Source organism: Marmota monax, unplaced genomic scaffold (assembly GCF_021218885.2).
Source record: "Marmota monax isolate L192 unplaced genomic scaffold, Marmota_monax_Labrador192_F-V1.1 WCK01_AAM20220418_F8-fsc00163, whole genome shotgun sequence".
Taxonomy (NCBI): Eukaryota; Metazoa; Chordata; class Mammalia; order Rodentia; family Sciuridae; genus Marmota; species Marmota monax.
In genome coordinates, this window is record NW_026693660.1 from 2445901 (window position 1) to 2468509 (window position 22609).

Sequence of the window (22609 nt, forward strand, 5' to 3'; positions counted from 1 at the left end):
ATGTATATGTTTCTGCATCTAATTACCTCTCTGAAATTCCTAAAATCATGGGAAAGTTTATGTAAATTGGTCAGATGATTAGGGAAGAGGGTTATTGGTTCTGAGATCATATGACTACTACTAGAATTTTCTTTTTTTCATAGATTCAAAAGCAGGCCCTTGTATGTGCTAGGCAAGCACTCTGCCACCACCATCAATACCAGTACTTGGGGGCTGGGGATGTGGCTCAAGCGGTAGCACGCTCGCCTGGCATGCGTGTGGCCCGGGTTCGATCCTCAGCACCACATACAAACAAAGATGTTGTGTCCGCCGAAAACTAAAAAATAAATATTAAAAAATTCTCTCTCTCTCTCTTTCTCTTAAAAAAAAAACAGTACTTGGCAATTTTTTTTTAATACTTACTATAAACATTTTGAAAAGTATAGAAAAAATAGAGTAGTCTAATGAACCTCCATTTACCTGTCCTTCAGATTCAACAGTTAACATTTTGCTACACTGGAAGCCAGCAGTATTTTACAAAATGGTCACTTTTAGCAAAAGTTTGCTGTACCTCATTTTCCTATTTGCTCCACATCTGTGGATTCCTGAGACTGTCATTGTTGTGAAGTATATATACATCTTCTACTACATAATAGATGCTTCTTTTTCTCCTCCGTGACCTTCTGTTTAGAACACATCTCTCTATTAAATGTCCAATAATAATCCAATAAATGCCATTTACCATTGATAACCATTTACCATCCTTACCTAAAGACCTATTCCCATTTTAATAAAACCAAGTCTAACATGAGATCTCTTAGTTACCAGTTGTCTGTGTTTTTGTTGTTGTCTGTCTTTGAGGAGGTGTTCTTTTTCCTTTATAAGGCCGGCTGCTTATCTTTGTAAGAAATTTTAAGCACTGGTTGCTCCTCTGCAATATTCCTTTATTTGTATTCTCTCACATTTATGTTCACTTTATTTTTTTAATGTTTATTTTTTAGTTATAGATGGACACAGTATCTTTATTTTATTTTCATGTGGTGCCAAGGATCAAACCCAGTGCCTCACGCATGCTAGGCGAGCACTATATCTCTGAGCCACAACCCCAGCACCTATGTTCACATTCTTTTATTTCCTTCTTTGTATTTTATTTCTTCCTCTCTGGCTAAAATAAATACATGTTTTTCAACCTGACTCATTTAATCTGTCATCACCTCTTCTTTTCTGCTACTTTGAATTATCAATAAATTTTGAACACCTATATAATAGACAAGGATCTTGCCATAGTAAATAGCTTTTGAGTTTTCATGAGACATGACTACTGTGATACAGTGATAGCAACTCAAGGGTTGAGGAAGTGAGTGTTAAGCTGTTACCTGTGATTTCAGGTTGGAATGGCATAGTGCAAGGTTGAGAGAAGAGTGTTACAGATGATATGCTTTTGGAACAAATGAGTAAGTGAAGCCAGAAATAGACAGATGTCCTAGGACAGTAGAGATTATGGTTCTGAGTATCACTGTGAGAAAAATTATTACAAGTATACTTGTTAGGAACAAGTTAGTGAAAGAGGTTTTAGATAAGAGTTTTGTCACTGTAGGCAAAATTCAAAGCTTAACATTTCGGAGGTAAAGTAGTAGAGATAATTATTTGGCAGTAGAGAGTGAAATCATTAGATGTGAGTATGTCTGGGAACCATTCTAGAACATCTTAAGAAACAGAGGTGAGAAAAAAATTGAATCAGATCTCTATGCTTTTAAGAAAATGGAGTCAGGATGGAGATAATGTTGGGGAAAACACGGTATCATTTGTGATATTCCTATGGAGAAACAGCCTTATTAAAAGCAGCAATATATTGTTCTGTTTTCTCTAAGCACCAACATATGGCTTGTCAGGTCTTTTACCCTCAGTTTAAATAGCTACTTTTATACAAGTAGAAGTCTATTTCCCTTTATCATTAGAACTTTGAGATGATATGAAAGAATTTTAAGAATGCTCAAGTAAAAAGAGAATTGTATGTGATTTATTTTTCTATCACAGTACCAAACTTTATTCCTTGCTATCCGAGGTTTTATTTCTAGAAAATAAATACTATGATTGGCAGAATGTTATTGGTATTATGTTGTATGTTATACTCATACAATAAGCCATAGGATAATGGAAGGATATAGAGGAATGATAAACAATATAAAAATTTTTAAAAATAAACATTAAATAAAAGTTCTAGAAATACAGTGTTAAAACCTGGATCTGAGGACTGATTATTTTCTTGACTCACCTTCTTCAGTTGCTCAAGGTGCCTTAATGTGGCATCTTGATATTCTTAGGCAGATTTTTCACAAGTTTTGTGTCACGCAGATTGTAACATTTTTTTAAGTTTTTAAAAGACTTTAATTTTACCTTGTTGCCGTTTACTTTCAAATTTTATTAAGATGTTTGTCCACTAACTTCCATTTAATAAATTACATCAGTACTTTAGGCCTAATTAATTTGTTGAGAAAGTGTTAGCTCTTACCCAGTTTCTATTTGTACTGCCTTATAGACATGTGGTTCTACCAGGGGTAGGGAGCATCATTTATTCTCTTCTTTCCATATAGAACAGTAATTTGAAAAATTCCTATACTCTTTTGAAAAAAAATATGTTTTTAAAGTTTAGCTTTCAATATAAAGTAATGATTCATAGAGCCTCTACTAAAAACTCCACAGTTAAATCTAAGTGTAATTATACTAAAAGCACCATAAATGACGTATCATGGGTTCGAAATACAGTAAATTTTCAATTCCTTTTCACTGTGTAGCTGACTGAGGAAATAGTCTTTCCTCTTCTATGTTCTGAACTCCTGCTGTCTATATTTTGAGCAAATTCTAATTATCTGGCCTGGGCTAAAGGTGCCTCAGTTTCCAAAAATTTGTTCAGAATATGTTCTGTTGTCAGTTTGTAAGGAGGGTTTTACCCTGCAGAGAGCATGATTGTATGTGTCTGAGTACTTTTGATACTAAGAAAAGCAGAGTTCCAAGCCAGGTGTGGTGGTACATGCCTATAATCCCAGCAACTTAAGGAAACCGAGGCAGGAGGACCTCAGGTTCAAAGCCAGCTTCAGCAATTTAGTGAGACCCTATTTCAAAATTAAAAAGGGGTGGGGATGTAGCCCAGTGGTAGAACACCCCAGTGTAATTCCCAATTCTGGGGTACGGAGTGGAAAGAGAAAGCATACTTCCTACAATAAAAGAACCTGAATCTGAGTTCTGTCTCTGCCACTTATTAGCTCCATGGCCTCAGCAAGCTATTTAACCTGTCTGCACTCATTAGTCTTCTCATTTTAAAACAGCAATAATAGTTCCTGCTTCATAAAAGTTTTCTTATAAATTAAACAATAAATTAGTAATATAAAGAATTAAGAACAGAAAGCACTTATAACTATGCTTTTACTGTAAGTTTTTTCTTGCTGATGATTTATATGAAAACAAAATTATTTAAGTAGAGTTTAAGAGGAGAAAGGCAACATCCTTCCTGTGGCTATTGACAACAACAGATTCTTCACTCTATAGTCAATGTAGGACTCATTGTATTTTTAAAGGTTTAAGTTATTTCATTTGAATTATTTAATTATCAAAAGCAAAAGAACTTGCTCAGTGTAAGTAGAGAAATTGATAAGTAGAAGAAATATGAAGAAAATGCAACATGCAAAGAGCCTGATAAATGCATATGTATGACTCTGGATCTAGAATAAGAAATAGGCTTCCCTGAGGAAAAGACACTTGGCATTGGTGTGAATTTACTTTGTATTCAACCAGTGAATATACTTTGTATAAAACCAGTGAAAATTGTACCGTGTATGTGTAATATGAATTGTAATGCATTCTTCTGTCGTATATAAATTTAAAAAAATTAATTTTAAAAAGATAGTTGGCACATTTCTGTAGGGAATTCTTCAGCAAAGCACTAGAATACTCTAGTTTTCTGGAATAATCCTGACCTCATCAAACCAAAGGAAATGGCCTAAGTTCTTTTCCATACCTAGCATTTAAGATTGTCATTTTCACGTGTCTGTTACAGATAAATGGTGGTTATGAGTTTGGAGAGAGGTAAGACTGTGCACTTGGTAGTTTGCCAGTGGTTCATTAGAAACATTTGAGTTTGTTAGCCATCCCTGAAGAGAAGGAACATTTATGTTGGCAGATTGCACCATGGTTCTTCTTTTCCTTGTGTTGTGGTTTTGTTAGCCATTATTTTTTATTCTACTTTTCTAGTAGCTCTTTTCCCTTAAGAAAGAAAGGGTAAAAGAGAGTGAGAGAAAAATAATAAAATAACAGCTGTAATAAGTTTTAAGTATCAATTGAGGTCATGGGGTTCACTGTTAAAAAATTGTGGATGAGCTGGTTCATTTTCCATTGCCTTAGCATTCAAACTCCTTCAGTCCTACCCTATATGGGCATGAAGAGTAAAGATGAAAAGACAATTCTGATTTTTGATAAAATTTTTATCAAGCTAAGAATTCCCCCCCCCCTTGGGAGCCAGTTTGTTCAGGAAAGGGATGGAAGGGTATTTTAGGTTCTTTGAGAATGCAGAGTTGTCCAGTAAGTAGCATCCTGTATCCAGACTACTAGTAGCTGTCTCTACCCTGAGCCATTGTGTTCATTTACCACATGTACATGTGCTGCCTCTCTTGTTCACTCTCTGCCTGTGAGCCTGCATTTAATACTCTTTAAAGCAAACAATGAAATGAATTGATAGGAATAAATTAATCACTGTGTTGATTGGGAGCTTAAAAATTCAAAAATAGTTACTTAAAAGATAATCTCGACACATGGGTGAAAATGTAAAACATTAGAATCTCCTGAACTGATCCTATAGACATGTCCAGAAGACCTGTTTTCTCTCTCTCCCTCTAGTTTTTTCCCACGTTTTCTTATTGTGCATTATAGTTGTACATAATGACAGGATTTGTTGTATAATGACATATTTGTACACAGTATGACAATGTAATTCCGTCAGTATCACTCTGTAGCATTTCCCCCTTTCCTCCCTACCTCACTTGGTCCCTTTCTTCTCATGATTTCCCTTTGATATTTTCAGGGGATCCACCCCACCTTTATTTTTCTTTTTCCTCTCTAGCTTCTGCATATGAGAGAAAAAATGATCCTTCACCCTTTGAGTTTGACTAATTTTACTTAACATAATGATCTCTATTTCCATCCATTTTCCTGCAAATAACATAATTTTACTTTTCTTTATGGTTGAATACAATTCTGTTGTATATATGTACCACAATTTCTTTATCCATTTATCTATAGATGGATATCCAGGCTGGTTCCACAGTTTGACTGTTGTGAATTGTGTTGTTAGAAACATGGGTTATACATGTGTTACCAGTAAGATGACTTTATTTCTTCAGGATCAAAACTGAAAAGTGGTATAGCTGGGTCATATGGTGGTTCCATGCCTTGTCTTTGAGGAGCCTCCATACTGATGTCCATAGTGGTCATCCTAATTTATAATCTTACTAACAGTGAAAAAGTGTTCCTTTTCCTCCACATCTTCTCCAGCATTTATTATTATTTGTATTCTTGACTGCCATTCTGACTGGAGTGAGATGAAATCTCAGTGTAATTTGATTTGCATTTCCCTAATTGCTAATGATGAACATTTTTTCATGTATTTGTTGACCATTTGTATTTCTTCTTTTGAGAAGTGTCTGTTTAGTTCATTTGTCCTTTAATTAACTGTATTATTTAATTTTTTGGTGTAAGTTTTTTGAGCATTTTATACATTCTAGATATAAATCCTCTCTTAGATGAGTAGTTAGCAAAATTTTCCACCCATTCTGTAGGTTCTTTCTTCGTATTCCTAAATGTTCCCTTTGCTTTGCTAATGATTTTTTTAACTTACTTATTTGCATAGGTAGCACTTAAAATGTTATGCATTTTAGGGTTACATTTTCCACAATAAGCATTAAATACTAGTTTGCTCTCTGCTAACCGTCTGCACCACCTCCCCATCAAAACCAAGTCAACAAACAATGTAAACTCTTCTGTAACAGCAGTTTTAAAATCATAGATTGCACTTTTTCCTGGTTTCCAAGCCTGTGGCATTGCTACATGGGTTGCACAAAAAAATTTCTGTTTCTACACTAATAGATGAAAACTGCTGACATTTTAAAATCATGGCAAAGCATTTTACAATGCCTGCACTTCTAAGAGGACAAAAGAGAAAATAAATATGAACAACAAATCTTCATGTTTGTTTGTTTGTTTGTTTGTTTAAAAAAGAGGAGGGCTGGGGCTGGGGCTGGAGCTCAGTGATAGAGCGTTCGCCTGGCAAGTGTGAAGCACTGGGTTCAATCCTCAGCATCACATAAAAATAAAAAATAAAGGTATTGTGTTCACCTACAACTACAAAATAAATACATTTAAAAACAAAAAAAAAAAGGAGAAAGTCCCTGAGAGGGCATCCAGGGAAGAAGTTAAGGCAACTAACTCAATAAAAATAACAAAGAAGCCAGCACAGTGGCAAGTTCTAAGCCAGCCTCAGCCAAAAAGCAAGGCACTAAGCAACTCAGTGAGACTCTGTCTCTAAATAAAAATACAAAATAGGCCTGGGGATATGGCTCAGTGTTGAGTGCCTGAGTTCAATCCCCGGTACCACCCCCTCAAAAAATAAAATAAAAATAAAACAACAATGAAGCAACATATCTTACAATGAATCAATTTCGGGAAGCTGAGCATCATACTAGACAACAGTGTTATTATAAGGGGCTAATGTTTGCAACCTGAAATATTCACCCAATTTTTCCTAAGCACAAGAAAATGGTAATTGTTGACCAAAAACAATAAGGAATGATTTTATGTCTGAGGTGATTCTTGATGGACTACCATGTGTATGACCAGATTTCCCTAAAGAAAAGGTACTCTGGCAGACATGATTCAGTGTGTAATTTATGTTATCTTTAATTTACATTTTTAAATTACATTCTAATTTCAAACACGTGTGCCAACCATTGGGAAAGAAAGTTATTGACAATTATATATTAATTACTTGTCTATACTTGTGTTAGTCAACTTTCTGTGACTGTAACATATGCCTGAGATAAATAAATAAACTTTACAAAGAGGAAAATTTATTTTGGCTTAGAGTATTTACAGGTATTAGTCCATCGTCAGTTGGCCCCTTTACTTTTAGACCTGAAGTGAGGCAGCACATCATGACACGGAGCATGTAGGAAACTAGAGCTATTCTCCTCATGGCCAGGAATGAAAGAGAAAAAAAGGAAGAGATTAGGATCCCACTGTCCCCTTTGAATGCCCACTCCCAGTGACTTAAAACCTCCCATTATGCCCTACCTCAAGTTTCCATTGCCTCCAGTAGGCTGAGCCAGGGATTAAGCCTTCAACACATGGGCCTTTGGTGAACATTCAAACTATAGCATCATCTTACTGTTAGGGTTTAGATATCAGGTGTCCCCCAAAAGCTCATGTGTGAGACAATGCAAGAAAGTTCAGAGGTGAAATATTTGGGCTATGAGAATCTTCTCATAATCAGCTCATTAATCCACCTGAATGGATTAACTGGTGATAACTAGGCGAGGAGGTGGGTCACTTGGAGCATGCCTTTGGGATTTATATTTTTGTCCCAGGTGAGCAGAACTCTCTTTGCTTCCTTGTTACCATGTCCTGGGCTGCTTTCCTCCCCACACTCTTCCCCTGTGATGTTCTGCCTCATCTCAGTCCCTGGCTATGGAGTTGGCTGTCAATGGACTGAGACCTCTGAAACTATGAGCAAGAAGATGGTCAGGCTATTTGGGGATATGATAGGTGATCAATACATTATGCTTTAAATAATTAAAAAGAAACTGTATTTTAAATTATTTTCCCCTGATAACCTATAGTATTTCATTTTAAAAATGTTTGTAAGGTTGCTGACATTTTTTAAAAATCCCATTTGGGGATGTATGACGACATAATGTTCTAGCACAACATTATAAATAGTCATGCAAATTATACAAGAGTGACAATTTGGGAGGAAATCCAAAATTGAAATGCATTCTAAGTTACATAATGATGTGCGTACTTTTTGCAAAGCCATATGTATTTATGCTTCCGCCAGAAGCACCCCCCTTTTTGTCATTAGACATATGGTAAAGAACTTTTATTGGGATTGGAAGCATTTGTCACAGTGGACTAAAATACTGAGGTTTAAATATGCTATAGCAAATCCACATAAAAATAAAAGTTTCCTACCCTTGAATTGGCTGTAGTGGGGGGGGGGAGGGATGTGCCCTACAGAATTGCTATAAACAGAAAGCACTGGCAGGATTGGTGGAAGTTGAAATCATAAAGCATAGTTTAGATCTGTAATCTGTGCCTTGAGTCTTCTTCCCTAGCTTTGGTGAACTTTCCACCCTTAACGTCCAGCTATCTTGCCTACTCAACTTTATTGAATCTGTGCTCCAGACTGCTTCTAACATCTTTATGTCAAGAGAGCTAATAGTTCCATTGGGGCTCTGAGTTGTTAACAGTGTGGTGGTAGATGTGGTTTCTTAAATACATTTATTGGAATTCTTTATTACTTCTTGCCTCTAAATTTTGACCATGATGCTCAGCTTCCTACACAATAAAAACATTACAACTCAGTGTTTTCCATAAATCTTTTTAGTTGCTTACCCTAAATTTGAATTAATACATATAACTCTAAATGTCCTTTGTGTCTCTCTTCCCTTAAGCCTAAAAAGATTACATATTTTAGCCATTCAGCGTCAAATGTAACTTCAAATGAAATAAATCATATTTAAAAAGAAAAAGTCATGCTTCCAAATCACCATTTCATGTAGAAAGCCTCAGATGGCTGGAGTAATCTCTACATAGCAAGTCAAAAACTGAAACTAAAATTTTCAGATTAAATGCCCCTCCCAAATCCCTTTCTCTTTTAAACTTTTAAAATTCTTTATTAATACAGTCTGTGTGCACAAAAGTCCTCACCTGTGCAGGAATAAAATTAAGGACATCTGTCTTTTTCTCCCGAGGGGAAGGAAGAGTGATTATTGTCCAGCTTTCTTCCATATCCTTTCTGCTCTGCTCTGACCTCCATCTCATTCAGAAATCAAAAGGTTTTTCTAAATTTTAAAATTATTTTGTCTCATCACACAACTAAACCAGCCAGGGTCACTCCAAGTAAATTTGCAGAATAATTTCAGACACAGAAAGTACCTTTTCTTTGTGTTCAGTGACCATTCCTCAGCCATAGCTCCCACAAGGGGGGCAAGGCAGGCAAGAAAGAGAGCAAGGAGCACCTGCTGAACCCTTTTATTGGGGAAAAGCCATTTAAATGAGGCAAGGGGTCAGGTCTAGCTTCAGGGGGTTGTGTCTAGCTTCGTGATATCTTGCTGTCAGCAGGTTGACTGACATCTAAGAAGGCCATGCCCATTTCATGTGCTGGGTGGGGATCATAGGCAGAGGGTGTGAAAAGATGCATACGTTGCCCACCCAAACAGATGGGCATTGTTGATTCAGTTCACTTTGTGTGCTCAATACACATAGTTCACACACAAACAGCCCATGGCTTGCCACATCTCCACACTCTCATCTCTCAAAGCTAAGGGGCGCTCGGTTCCCATATGGTAGCTCCTGACATATACCCCTTTCTTAGTATGAAAAGGCAATTGGGGAATTATATCTTCCAGTCACTGGATTTTTGGTCTGAGGTTGTCATGATCTACTATTGAAACACAAAAGGAATTAGTAGAAAACATATCATTTCAATAACATACCATATAGAATATTTCAGCATATTTAGGATTAAGGTCATTTAATTAACTGTGGAAGATCTAGGTTATTATTATTACTCTGCCAAACACTCACCAGAAGATTCTTAATCTTTTCCCAATTTTATTGGAAAGCATGTGTTTGACCATAGTAACACAGACATTTTTATTTGGCGTGGTATTTAAGCCTTTCCAGAAACTATAGAGGAGAGGGCTCATTCTCATTATTCATTACGTGGCTTCTAGAGCATTTTAACTAGTTGAAATCCTTTCATCAGCACTTATCTGTCTATGAAGGATCTTGGAAGTAATTTAAGTCAAATTATTAAGAAAATCCATATGTTGTAAGTTTTAAAACATAGCCATAAAGGTTTTAGTTGTAGAAACAATGAATAATATTTAAAGTTGTCACTTCAAGAATGATGAGATCAAGAGCTTTCCTAGGTCTGGTTAAAGGCATGCACCTGTTCTAAGGCTTGCACGTTAACTTCAGCATGCTAGCTGGCAATAGGACAAAGGAACTTGATGAAGGATCAGTGTCCCTTTTCTCTACTATAACTAAAGATAAAATTAGGCAAGTTGTACCTTTTATAGGTTACAGAATATGTAATCATCCTTTTTCTCAATTCTCACATTTAAGGAGTCTTTTAGGTCTGTCAGTAATGTAAATATTCTGAAGGTAGAAGTCAACGATCAAAACATCATTTTGGCTGCCATCTCGCAGAGAATTAAGGTTTCTAGGAGTTACGGCATCCTCATATAATTCTAGGAGACCAGCCTAAAATATGTCCGCTATTTCTACACACCTTATGTTGTACTGACAAGACATATGTACAATCTATCCTCTTAGAAAAGGTGTCAGTTTCTATTGTAGAATGATTAGGGCAGTAATACATTGGTGGATATTTTATGTAAATAACTGGCCTGTATAGGAAAATTTCTGTTTCAACAATCTTTGTGTTTTGACAATTGCCTAGATACATAGTCTTAATTTCTAAGGACCAGCATAATTGGCTGGTTTAGGTTTCTCATATGCTGTCTTTTTCTCAAAAGATACTCCCAGACATCCTGTTTACCACAGGATCAACATACAGGTCTAACTGACCGTTATAGTCATTACAATTAATCTAGTTTCATGGGTGGACTTTTCAGTCCTCACTGCAAGGCACATTAGAGGTGTACCTGAGAAATGGGTCCATAGGAGTATAGGAGTTTGTTCATAATTTTTTACTTGCCTGACAAGCTCGTGAAGCTGCATGGCTGTAAACTCTGCAGCTGGGAGATTTACCTTCCTGTGTCAGGGTTGACAACCTTTCCATGATGACCAGTTTAAATTCTATCTTTTGATATTTGATTTAACTTACTAAATTACATTCATCAGCAGTAAGACTCTCAGTATCACAATTAAGAAAAATTTTAAAAATATTTTGTAAGATCTATTATGTGCCTGTGGGGTCCTGTTTTCCCTCTTTTTGTAATGAAATTGACTAAAGGCCTAGCATAAGCGATAGCATCATCAGTTTGAGTTATAGATAATAGTACAAGTATTTGAATAATAAGAAAAGAATTACCATCTTTAGTTGGTCGTGAATTTTGACAGAAGTTATTTAAAAGAACCATGGTAAATAGAAACTTAGCCTTTACTAAAGTATGATGACTTGATTTTGACTTTAACAGAATTACCAAAAATGAAGAATACAATAAGTTGTATATAAAAATTTATATTTTGAAATTAGCTTTAGATTAACTTAAATAATTATCTTAATTTGGAATGAAGTTAGAGACAGAGTTTTTAAATTAGGAGTGGTGGTCTTTACTAGGGGCATGAAAAAATTATAGACATCTGTCTAAAATAGGAAGTACTTATGTTAAATAAGCCTAGAGAGGATGTTTTGAGTTTTGCCATTAATAAAGAACAAAATAGAGAAATGAATAGTCTTTTATCTATGAATCCATGAAAAACTGTCATCATTGTTATCAAACAGTGTTGACCTAAGTAGGGGGAGTTAGTATCTCAAATATTAATGGGTAAAGACAAGTCAACAGTGTGGTTTAAAACAATGATCTAATTTAAAATTTATAGGACATTGAACTATCAATGACATTTTGAGGGGTTAACAGTGATCTAATTTAAAATTTATAGGACATTGAACTATCAATGACATTTTGAGGGGTTTATGTCAAAATAATCTTTGTGTATAAAGAAAGCATCCTTAATAACTTTGTTTAAGGTAGAAAAATTAGCTCCAATAACCATGTGTAATCCATGATTTTACTAATTTTAAAAATATCAATGTATATATTATTGATATTGTCTCATATTATTAAAGTGGTGAAAAGGTCTATCATGGTAAAAATTTTTATTGAAATAAGCTATCAGCTGTTGATCTGATTTATTTATAGCTATCTGTTTAATATTTTAGGGATAACTATTTTTGGTGTCATTTTTCTCAGTGATAAACTGTTGACAAGGGTTTGAAGTAAGGCCCTATTTTAATGTTTAGAGGCTTTCAAAATCTGATTATAACCTAGGAGTAAAATTTTTAACTTGGAAGTTTATTTTTCTTGAGGTAAGATTAGCATTTTAATCTCTTTCTGTCTGTATGTTTGCTTTTCTTTCTTTCTTTCTTTCTTTTTTTTTTTTTTTTCAATTTGGGCTCCATTTAACTATGATGTAACATCTAAACTTGGCTAGAATTATGCTAATCTTTGTAAATCCTTGGAATGTCTAGGACTAGCTGGATGATAAACTCATCTTTGAAAATGGGTGGCCCCCTATAAGTTTAGGGTGCTGTACTGTCTTTTTGAGTCTCTCTATGAAAATATTAGGATTTTTCTAAAGGCTTACTAAAATAATTTTTTAGGCATTTTGTTTACCTGTGGGATACCAATTTGTCCTGGAAAACTGTCTATGCTCCAGAAAAACTGTCAGGCTTGTACCTATTCTGTGTTACTGGGACATGGTTAAGATAAATCTCCTGTAAAACTGTTCTCAAGATGGCTGTGTATTTTAAAGTTTAGTTAAGTAATAGCATAATATTTCTCTAGATAAGGTTAGACATCTGGCATAAATTTTGAAATATTATACTATATGAATTTGGATCTTTTAAAAAATCTCTCTGAATTTGTTTTGGTTTATATCAAGTCTGAGAGGTTCTTCAATCTTTCTTTCCAGCAGGTAATTTTTTAAAGCCTTCTTTGATGATAGTAGTTGAGGCTAGATGTGAAAATGAGAAATCTTTTATTGATTGCTTTAATTTCCTAGTATATAGACTAGTTGATCCATCCTAACAATTTTAAAAGAACCCTCAATCTCTTTCTGAGAGAAGGTCTCAAAATATCTCTGTATCTCAGAATATTATCCTTTAAATAGGTGTCTCTTAATTGTCTTTTAGAAAATATGATTAAGGTTACTTCCCAGTTTAGGGAGCAATATACAAGTCTTATAATGTTTCATGGATTATAGGTCCAGTCAGAGAATTTATACAATACAAATGAATTTCCAAGAAAGTTTACAGCTTTTATTTTCCAAAACTAATGTATGATTTTAATTTGGAGAGCTCCAGTTCCAATAAACTGCTCTCCCAATTCCCACAAATGTCCAAAAACATAAGTAATATATAAGAATTAACAGTAATTGTTACTGGTATCTTTCAGTCAATCAAATTTAGTCTCCAAGGAGAAGTATCAAAATTGGAATTTGTCAGCATTTTAAAATATTTATTGTTTAATTATTGTTTATTCACTAAAATTAATCCTTGTCTTAAACATTAGGAATCAGTAGGTAAATAAAGACCTTTACTTAATAAACTTAACATTTTAATAGGTCTTTAGCATATCAACATATGGACAAAATCTTGGTTCATATTAATATAACACAATCAGGGAAAGTCTGAAATATACTAGAATGAATCAGTTCAAATTATTATAGACATTCCATTTATACATAAATCTGTTTTTCAACTGTTTTAACTTCTGTATCATCTGTCTAGATAATGATATAAGGATTTCCTTATTTAGGAAAGTTCTTCTATCATTAAAATCTAAAATATAAAGATCTTGTTTTACCCAAAGATGATTTCTTTCTTCTTCTTAGGACGTCCAATGTGTGATTCCTCTCTATAGAAGTATTTTCTTCTCCTATTAGAATTTTTCTTGGTTATACTTTGGAACAATTTCTGTAAATCTTAGAATCTATACAGATTATTGTACCTTGTACAATGAAAATATAATTAAAGCCCTTAGACATTTTTGTTGACAGAATCATATCTGTTTATCATCTTATAAAAGAATTAGAAGTTACTTGATGGTTGTATTATCTCTTGAATGCAACTTTTTTTATACTAAAATACATTTTTCTTAAATATTTTCAAGTATAAAAGACAGAAAATCAGATAAATGCATGTATAAGAAATATAAATTATGTGTTTTCTGTTGAAGGAAAACGATTAGAAGCAAATAGATACATATTAATTAAACAAATATACATGTTAATTATTTTATGAACTACTGATTATAGATTATGCACTAAGAATAAAGGTATAGCTATGATTATGTCAACCTTATGAAATCACATGGTTCTTAAAACATTTGGATCCATTCCTACTTAATTTTAACTATGGGTACACCTTAATGTAGTTAAAATGAGATCCTAGTGTATACATTTTTTTTTTTTGTATTCGTATGGTTAGAAATGAAAATAAGTTTTTTTTTTTTTTTTTTTTTTGGTCATCACGGGAACATTGTGAGAAAATTGTCTCAGGTTTCTGGCTTTTGTTCCTGTGATGAAGAAAATGCATCCTCATAACCTCCAAAAATAAAATATAAGCAAGCATATGTATCTCTTAGAATTATTATATTACCTCTGCAGTTTTTCTTAATAATAGAGCTATTTAAAAAAATGGGTTGTTTAGCGTTGAGAATAAGTCAAGCTCAAGGCTGTAATGTAGGTGCCTGTTGAACCATATTTTGCTTGAAAAAGAAATTGTTTGTTTATATTGACAGGTGGGCATCTTTAGGTAAAATGCAGGTTCTGTAGCCTCTTAGGTAGCAGGCTTGTGTGAAACAGGAAGTACAGGTTAGTAATTGGGATGCAGGGCCAAAAGCCTCCTTTGAGAGAGAGTGAAAGGACTAATGTGGAAGGAGGGATTTTTACAACATTTTGTCCAAGCCATGTGGCTGGAGAACCCCTGAGTAGAAGCATGGAACCAGCCTCCAGGTGAGAATCCCCGATGTTGGCCATCTGTTCGCTTTTCCTCTCCAAATCCCCTGCTACCACATGGTGCAGGCATCTCCCTGGGTTCATGGAGGTCGAGGGCGCGGCCCGCGTTCTCTAGGATTACTGGGCTAGCCTGTGCTAGGTGAGAGCCGCCCTGGCCTGGCCAGGCTCCAGGCAGTTATCAAGGTGGTGAAACAAGAGTGGAAAAGCAGTGGCCTTATGGGGCTCAGGCTCGCACTCTTGGGGCGGGCTTTGCATGGGGCAGAGGATATGTGAGCAGCTGCATTGTGTGTATCCTGCAAGTTTTCCTGGATCCGCTGTGTTATATGCTGGGCTATCCAAGGTGGGGTCACAAGTCAGCAATTTGTCCTTTCCCTGTCAGCATCTCCACCAAAACAGATCATTGGTGGGCTTGCACCCGAATGGCCACACCAGCGTTTCGCCCTTTTAGGCTCTACAAGCTGCAGTTACGCAGTGTGTGTAACATGGACATGCCACCAGTTGTTCTGGGGCTATGGAGGTTCCAGCGGTAATAGCAGTGCCTCCCTCTGCCTTTGTAAATGGCCATTTTGCAGATGCCCTCTTATTGCTTGGGAGTGAGGGAGGTGGGTGATGGCCAGGCTTATAGTCCCTGTGCCTCTCAGCTAGCAGCTAGCATCCCCCCTGAAAAACCCCAACCACTCGAAGTACGAAAGTGAGGGAGTACACTAGATCGCCAGAGTTCGGTTTACTCAGGGCAGACTACAGTAGAGGAGGAAGCATCTGCAGCAGCAGCAGTGTGGTTCTAGGGACTTATATAGCCCCTAAGGGAAATGTGCATGGTTAAAATTGGCTGGTCCTAAGTGCCTGCTGTTAGTTCCCTATTGGGCTCCTGGGCCAGTGACCCGCCTTTTTATTATTTTTATTATTATTATTAGTTGTTCAAAACATTACAAAGTTCTTGACATATCATATTTCATACATTTGATTCAAGCGGATTATGAACTCCCATTTTTACCCTATATACATATTGCAGATTCACATCGGTTACACATCCACTTTTTTACCTACTGCCATACTAGTGTATGTTGTATTCTGCTGCCTTTCCTATCCTCTACTATCCCCCCTTCCCTCCCCTCCCCTCTCCTCCCCTCCCCTCCCATCTTCTCTCCCTACCAAATCTACTGTAATTCATTTCTCTCTCTTGTTTTTTTCCCCCTTTCCCCTCACTTCCTCTTATATGTAATTTTGTATAACAAAAAATGAGGGTCTCCTTCCTTTACCATGCAATTTCCCTTCTCTCTCTCTTTCCCTCTCCCCTCTCGTCCCTGTTTAGTGGTGATCATTCTTCTAGCATAGTGCGAATTCTATGATTTTGTCATTTTTTAATGCAGAATAATACTCCCTTGTGTATAAATGCCACATTTTTTTTTATCCATTCATCCATTGAAGGGCATCTAGGTTGGTTCCACAGTCTTGCTATTGTGAATTGTGCTGCTATGAACATCGATGTAGCAGTGTCCCTGTAGCATGCTCTTTTTAGGTCTTTAGGGAATAGACCGAGAAGGGGAATAGCTGGGTCAAATGGTGGTTCCATTCCCAGCTTTCCAAGAAATCTCCACACTGATTTCCAAATTGGCTGCACCAATTTGCAGTCCCACCAGCAATGTACAAGTGTACCCCTTTCCCCACATCCTCGCCAGCACTTGTTGTTTTTTGACTTCATAATGGCTGCCAATCTTACTGGAGTGAGATGGTATCTTAGGGTGGTTTTGATTTGCATTTCTCTGACTGCTAGAGATGGTGAGCATTTTTTCATGTACTTGTTGATTGATTGTATGTCCTCCTCTGAGAAGTGTCTGTTCAGGTCCTTGGCCCATTTGTTGATTGGGTTATTTGTTATCTTATTGTTTAATTTTTTTGAGTTCTTTGTATACTCTGGATATTAGGGCTCTATCTGAAGTGTGAGGAGTAAAAATTTGTTCCCAGGATGTAGGCTCCCTATTTACCTCTCTTATTGTTTCTCTTGCTGAGAAAAAATTTTTTAGTTTAAGTAAGTCCCACTTGTTGATTCTTGTTATTAGCTCTTGTGCCTATTAAGAAATTTGGAGCCTGACCCCACAATATGTAGATCAGAGCCAACTTTTTCTTCTGTCAGACGCAGATTCTCTGATTTGATATCAAGCTCCTTGATCCATTTTGAGTTAACTTTTATGCATGGCGAGAGAAGGGGATTCAGTTTCATTTTGTTGCATATGGATTTCCAGTTTTCCCAGCACCATTTGTTGAAGATGCTATCCTTCCTCCATTGCATGCTTTTAGCCCCTTTATCAAATATAAGATAGTTGTAACTTTGTGGATTAGTCTCTGTGTCCTCTATTCTGTACCATTGGTCCACCCGCCTGTTTTGGTACCAGTACCATACTGGTTTTGTTACTATTGCTCTGTAGTATAGTTTGAAGTCTGGTATCGCTATACCCGCTGATTCACACTTCCTGCTTAGAGTTGCTTTTGCTATTCTGGGTCTTTTATTTTTCCATATGAATTTCATGATTGCTTTCTCTATTTCTACAAGAAATGCCGTTGGGAATTTGATTGGCATTGCATTGAACCTATACAGAACTTTTGGTAATATCGCTATTTTGATGATGTTAGTTCTGCCTGTCCATGAACAGGGTATATTTTTCCATCTTCTAAGGTCTTCTATTTCTCTCTTTAGGGTTCTGTAGTTTTCATTGTATAAATCTTTCACCTCTTTTGTTAGGTTGATTCCCAAGTATTTTATTTTTTTGAGGATATTGTGAATGGGGTGTTTTTCCTCATTTCAATTTCAGAAGTTTTGTCGCTTATATACAGGAATGCCTTTGATTTATGCGTGTTGATTTTATATCCTGCCACTTTGATGAATTCATTTATTAGTTCTAGTAGTTTCTTTGTAGACCTTTTTGGGTCTTCTAGGTATAGAATCATGTCTTCTGCAAATATTGATAATTTAACTTCTTCTTTTCCTATTTTTATGCCTTTAATTTTTTTCGCCTTTTAGCGGGCTCTTCCTCCTAATCAGGAAGAAGAACTTGGAAGCCTAGAGCCCTAGGGGCGACTGCCATTGTTGGGCAGTGGCCTGGCCCTGTCTGGACTTTGTGCCCAACACCCCCAACAGTGGCAGCTTGGAATTATCTGGGACAAATGCTAGTGGCTAGTGGACAAATGCTAGTCCCAAGTCAGTGGGATGACAGGTGAGTGCCACTATACCCAGCTTTTAAAAGAATTTTTTTCAAAAAAACTACTCAGCATCATTATAAAATTCAGATGAAAGAGTAAAGGTTCCAAAACTTCTAACAAAGAACAATGAGGGGAGATTTGCTCTATTATATTCCAGAATCTAAAAGTAAAATAGTAAATAAAACAGTAATAGTAAATAGGTTAGTGAAACATTGCACTTAGCCTAGAAACAGATTCAAGCACAGACAGACTTTATTAAATTATGTGAGCAGGATTCTGACTGTCTTTCCATTTGGAAAACTAAAGAACCTTCCTCATGCTAAATACAGTTCAGTCATATTAAAGACCTACACAAAGTTTAACACATACACAAACAACTTTATTAAAATACATAAACTGCAAAGTCTTTAACATATACAAAAAACTCTATTAAAATATATATCTCCTCCAAGAGGTTTTATCAAAAGATGCACCTCACTCACATTGGCTGTTTGTTGATATTTGTTCAAAAAACATTACACTTTGCTCTATAATTATTTTAAACACAACATTTTATGTGTACATTCCTGTGAGTTCTGTGAAGGTAGGAAATAACACCTCAGTGAAGGTTTTATCTAGTTTCCAGCATAGTTTTAGAGCATGTATAGTGCAGAAATAAGGTATAAATAATTTTTAATGTCCTAAAACCCAAAACAAAACAAAACAAACAACACACTAAGTGATAGGAAGACTAGTGATGCCTAGGGAGATGTAGGCAGGTTTCCCAGCATCCAGTGGGATTTGGTTTGAGCCATGAGAGAGTAGAATCAATCTTACAAGGCAAAGTAATGGAAAAAGTAGTTACAGTAGTATAATTTTAGGAATGGAGATAAGAAGTATAAAGGAAAATAAAGTCAGAAATGTGTCTAAGGATAAAACTACGTAGGACTGAGTGAAACACTGAGCTTCTGAAGGTTTCCAAACACAAGTGCAATGTAATTACATTTATGCCCTTAATGAAAGCAAGGGACTTATTTCTTTGAGCAACTTTTCAGAAAGAAAATGTTTTGAAATTCACCCATGTTTGCGGTAGGTCACCACAGTACTTTTGTTCAGTCCATATTAAATTCAGTAATGTGGACCACACTGCTAAATCCCAAAGATGAAAAGCAAAAATAAATAAACAAACAAATAAATAAATAAAATAAAAGCAAGCAAAAGCAACAACATGAGACAAATACATTTCATATTATCAAACCATGGCATGAAATGGATACTTCTAAAATCCACCTTTGCCCAAAGTGACAGAGAGATTTCCATTCATATTTTTGAAAGCTAATAAGAGTATCTACATACATCTCTGAATCAATCATACTTTTTGAAGAAGAGAGGGCTACCCTATTTTCTTTGTTACACATTTTATAAGCTTAATCTCTAGCTCCAGGTTTTGGCTACTAGAAAAAGGTATTTGGGCAACTCTGAGGATTAAAACATTTTATAAATGACCTTAAAAATTATGAACAAAAAGAAAACACAAGACAGAAAGGTAATAACAAGAAATAAAGAAGGAAAATAAAGGAATGCAGGGTAGATGAAACCAAAGACAAAATGACACTAAGAGGGTTACTGTATTTTTTGGTTACTTTGGGATAGCCAGGTAACCTCAATCACAATGCCAAAGCCCTGAAGAGGCAGCTGTATGCTTGATGGGTCTCTCCAGATTCATATACTGCTACCTGTGAAACTCAAAGATTAATTTCAAGATCAAGAGTGTTATCACTATAACATAGTGTTATCACTATAACATAGTGTTATTTTTCAGCATGTTAATACTACACTAAAAAATAACCCTATTTCTCTTTAGAAAAATGCAGGCATGTTCATAAACATGTTGAGGAGGAATAACTTCATTCTGTATGAGAAGTTACATTAATCACAATAGGATGCTACAAAATGGGATTTGTGGGGAAGGGACAAAGAAGAGAAAGAATGAGTCCAGCCACAACTGCTTTCATATGCATAGTGATCTGTTTCCCCTGACAACAGCTTATGGGTAAAATTCATGTACATCATAAATATTTTTTTGTATTAACTGTTCCTAATCAAATGAGCATCTTTTATTGAATTTCCTGAAATCTTAAACCAGAGAGAAAATAAGAACTCTGGGTCTAAACAATGTTCAATCTGTCTTGAAGATCTAAGGTGCAGGACAGATAAAGAATATAAAAGCTTTTTGATCAGTCATTTGCCTCAATATCTACTTGATTTAATTTAAAAAAGAATTTTTTTTCTTAGTTGTAGATGGACACAATACCTTTGTTTTATTTATTTATTCTTATGTGGTGCTGAGGATCGAACCCAGTGCCTCACACTTGCTAGGCAAGTGCTGTACTGCTGAGCTAAAACCCTAGCCCCTTGATTTAATTTTGAGGATAAAATAAATCAATATAATTTAAAAACACAATTTCGTGAGTGTCAATTATATGTAAGACATGTTTGTTTCTGCAGATTCAAGAAGAGCAACAATTATGAATGTCAAGCATCTGGAAGAAGATAATAAAAACCTGCAAAAAAAAAAAAAAAAAAACAACTACAGTCTAATGTAATGTTTCTAAATCCCACAGCAACTCAGGTAAAATTGAAGCTTAATTATTATTTCATTATGTTCATATAAGTACTTTTATCTTTAAAATCTTTTGAAGAAGAACTTTTATTCTGATTAAGTCCAATTTATTCATTTTTGTCTTTTATGGTTACTACATATTACAAAGTAAGACATTTTGGGGAGCCTCAAAATTTCCTGTTTATCTTGCAAAAAATTATAGCTTTGTCTTTCATGTTTAGGTCTATGATCCATTTTGAATTAATTTTTGCATATAATATACAATTCACATTTTAATTCTATGAACACATGGTTATAATTTTTTTATTTTTATATTTATTTTTTGTTCTGGGGATTTAACTCAGGGGCATTCAACCACTGAGCCACTTCCCAGTCCTATTTTGTATTTTATTTAGAGAAAGGGTCTCAATGAGTTATTTAGTGCCACACTTTTGCTAAGGCCTCCTGCCTCAGCCTCCTGAGCCACTGGGATTACAGACATGTCCCACCTGACCGAGCCACAGTTACATTTTAAATCATTTGTTGAATAAGCAATCATTTCCCCATTAAAATGCAGAGTTTCCTTTAATCACATAAATGTGGGACTATTACTGTATGCTTTATTCTGTTCCATTATTGTATGTCTACTTTTGTGTTAATACCATATTGTTTTGGTTACTGTGGTTTTAATAATAAGACTTCAAATTAAGTAGTATAAATTTTCCATCTCTGTTCTTTTTCAACAGTAGTTTTAGCTCTGTTAGATTCAATGCAATTCTATGTAAATTTTACATTCTACTTGTTAGTTTAGAGAAGCCTTTATGATTCTAACTGGGAATGTCACAAATATAAATCAACCAGGGAGAAATAGGCATCTTAGAGCTTGACTGATCCAAATCACTGACTAGGTACATCTCTATTTATTTATGCATTGTTTAATTTCTCTCAGTAATGTTTTGAAGTTTCCAGTGCGATATTTGTAAAATTTGTTAAGTATGTTGTGCATTTTATACTATTTTAAGAAATATTTTCTAATATTTCCTGAAGTTGCAATTTGTTTGTTGCTAGTTCATGGAAACAGTACTCTTTTACATACTATATAGCTCCACTTAGACACCACATTGTCTATGAATAAGGAGAGCTTTTCTACTAAATTTTGAAATTTTACCCTTCAGAATTCCCTTCCTTCCTTTTTTTGCATGAGCTAGATCCCAAATATTAGCATAATATTGAATAGGAGGGGTTTAGGGCAGACAACCTTGTCTCTTCCACAGTCTCAGTGGAAAAGTGTTCTACTTCTATTGCTATTTATGGTGTTATACTTTTTTCATAGGTGCTCTTTGAGCTGAAGAAACTGCCTTCTATTTCTAGTCAGCTAAGAATTTTTAATTTCATGACTATGTGTTGCCTTTTGTTAAAACCTGAATATACTGAAATGATATAATTTTGTCTTTAGTCTGTTAATGTAATGAATTTAATTAATTCATTTTTAATAATTAATAAACCTTATATCCTGGAAACAAAACTAAATCAGTTAATTATATATTAGCTTTCTTATTTATTTTGGATTTCTAAGACCTTGCTGGGGGACTATGACATTCTGAGGGAGAAAACTCTGTAATTTTCTTCTCTTTTTTCTTAACTGTCTTTGTCATGTTTGGATATAAAAGTAACTCTGGATTCATAAGCTGAATTAGTATTTCCATTTTTTGTGCCCTCTGAATAAGTTTCTTCAAGGTTATATAATTTCTTGCTCACGTTTGATAATTCAAAGTCATGTAGGACTGGCATTTTCTTTGTAGAAATGTTCTTCATAACTATTTCTTTGATTAGAAGCCTGTTCAATTTTTTAAAATTTATTTGTTCTAATCAATT

The 22609-nt window shown here is 35.1% G+C and overlaps 1 protein-coding gene across 22 annotated transcripts in view; it reads left to right on the forward strand.

The window, feature by feature from the left end:
* The window catches only part of Erc1 (ELKS/RAB6-interacting/CAST family member 1), a 564692-nt gene that overhangs the window by 318475 nt on the left and 223608 nt on the right, over positions 1-22609 (forward strand). Inside the window, exon 18 of one of the 22 annotated variants that reach the window (XM_058584147.1) lies at positions 144-8227. The exons of the other annotated variants lie outside the window; for them this stretch is intronic. Within the exon in view, the coding sequence (XP_058440130.1) occupies positions 144-237 (94 nt within the window). The 3' untranslated portion in view covers positions 238-8227. Of the gene's footprint in view, positions 1-143; positions 8228-22609 lie in introns of those variants that run through there. 22 annotated transcript variants of the gene reach the window in all.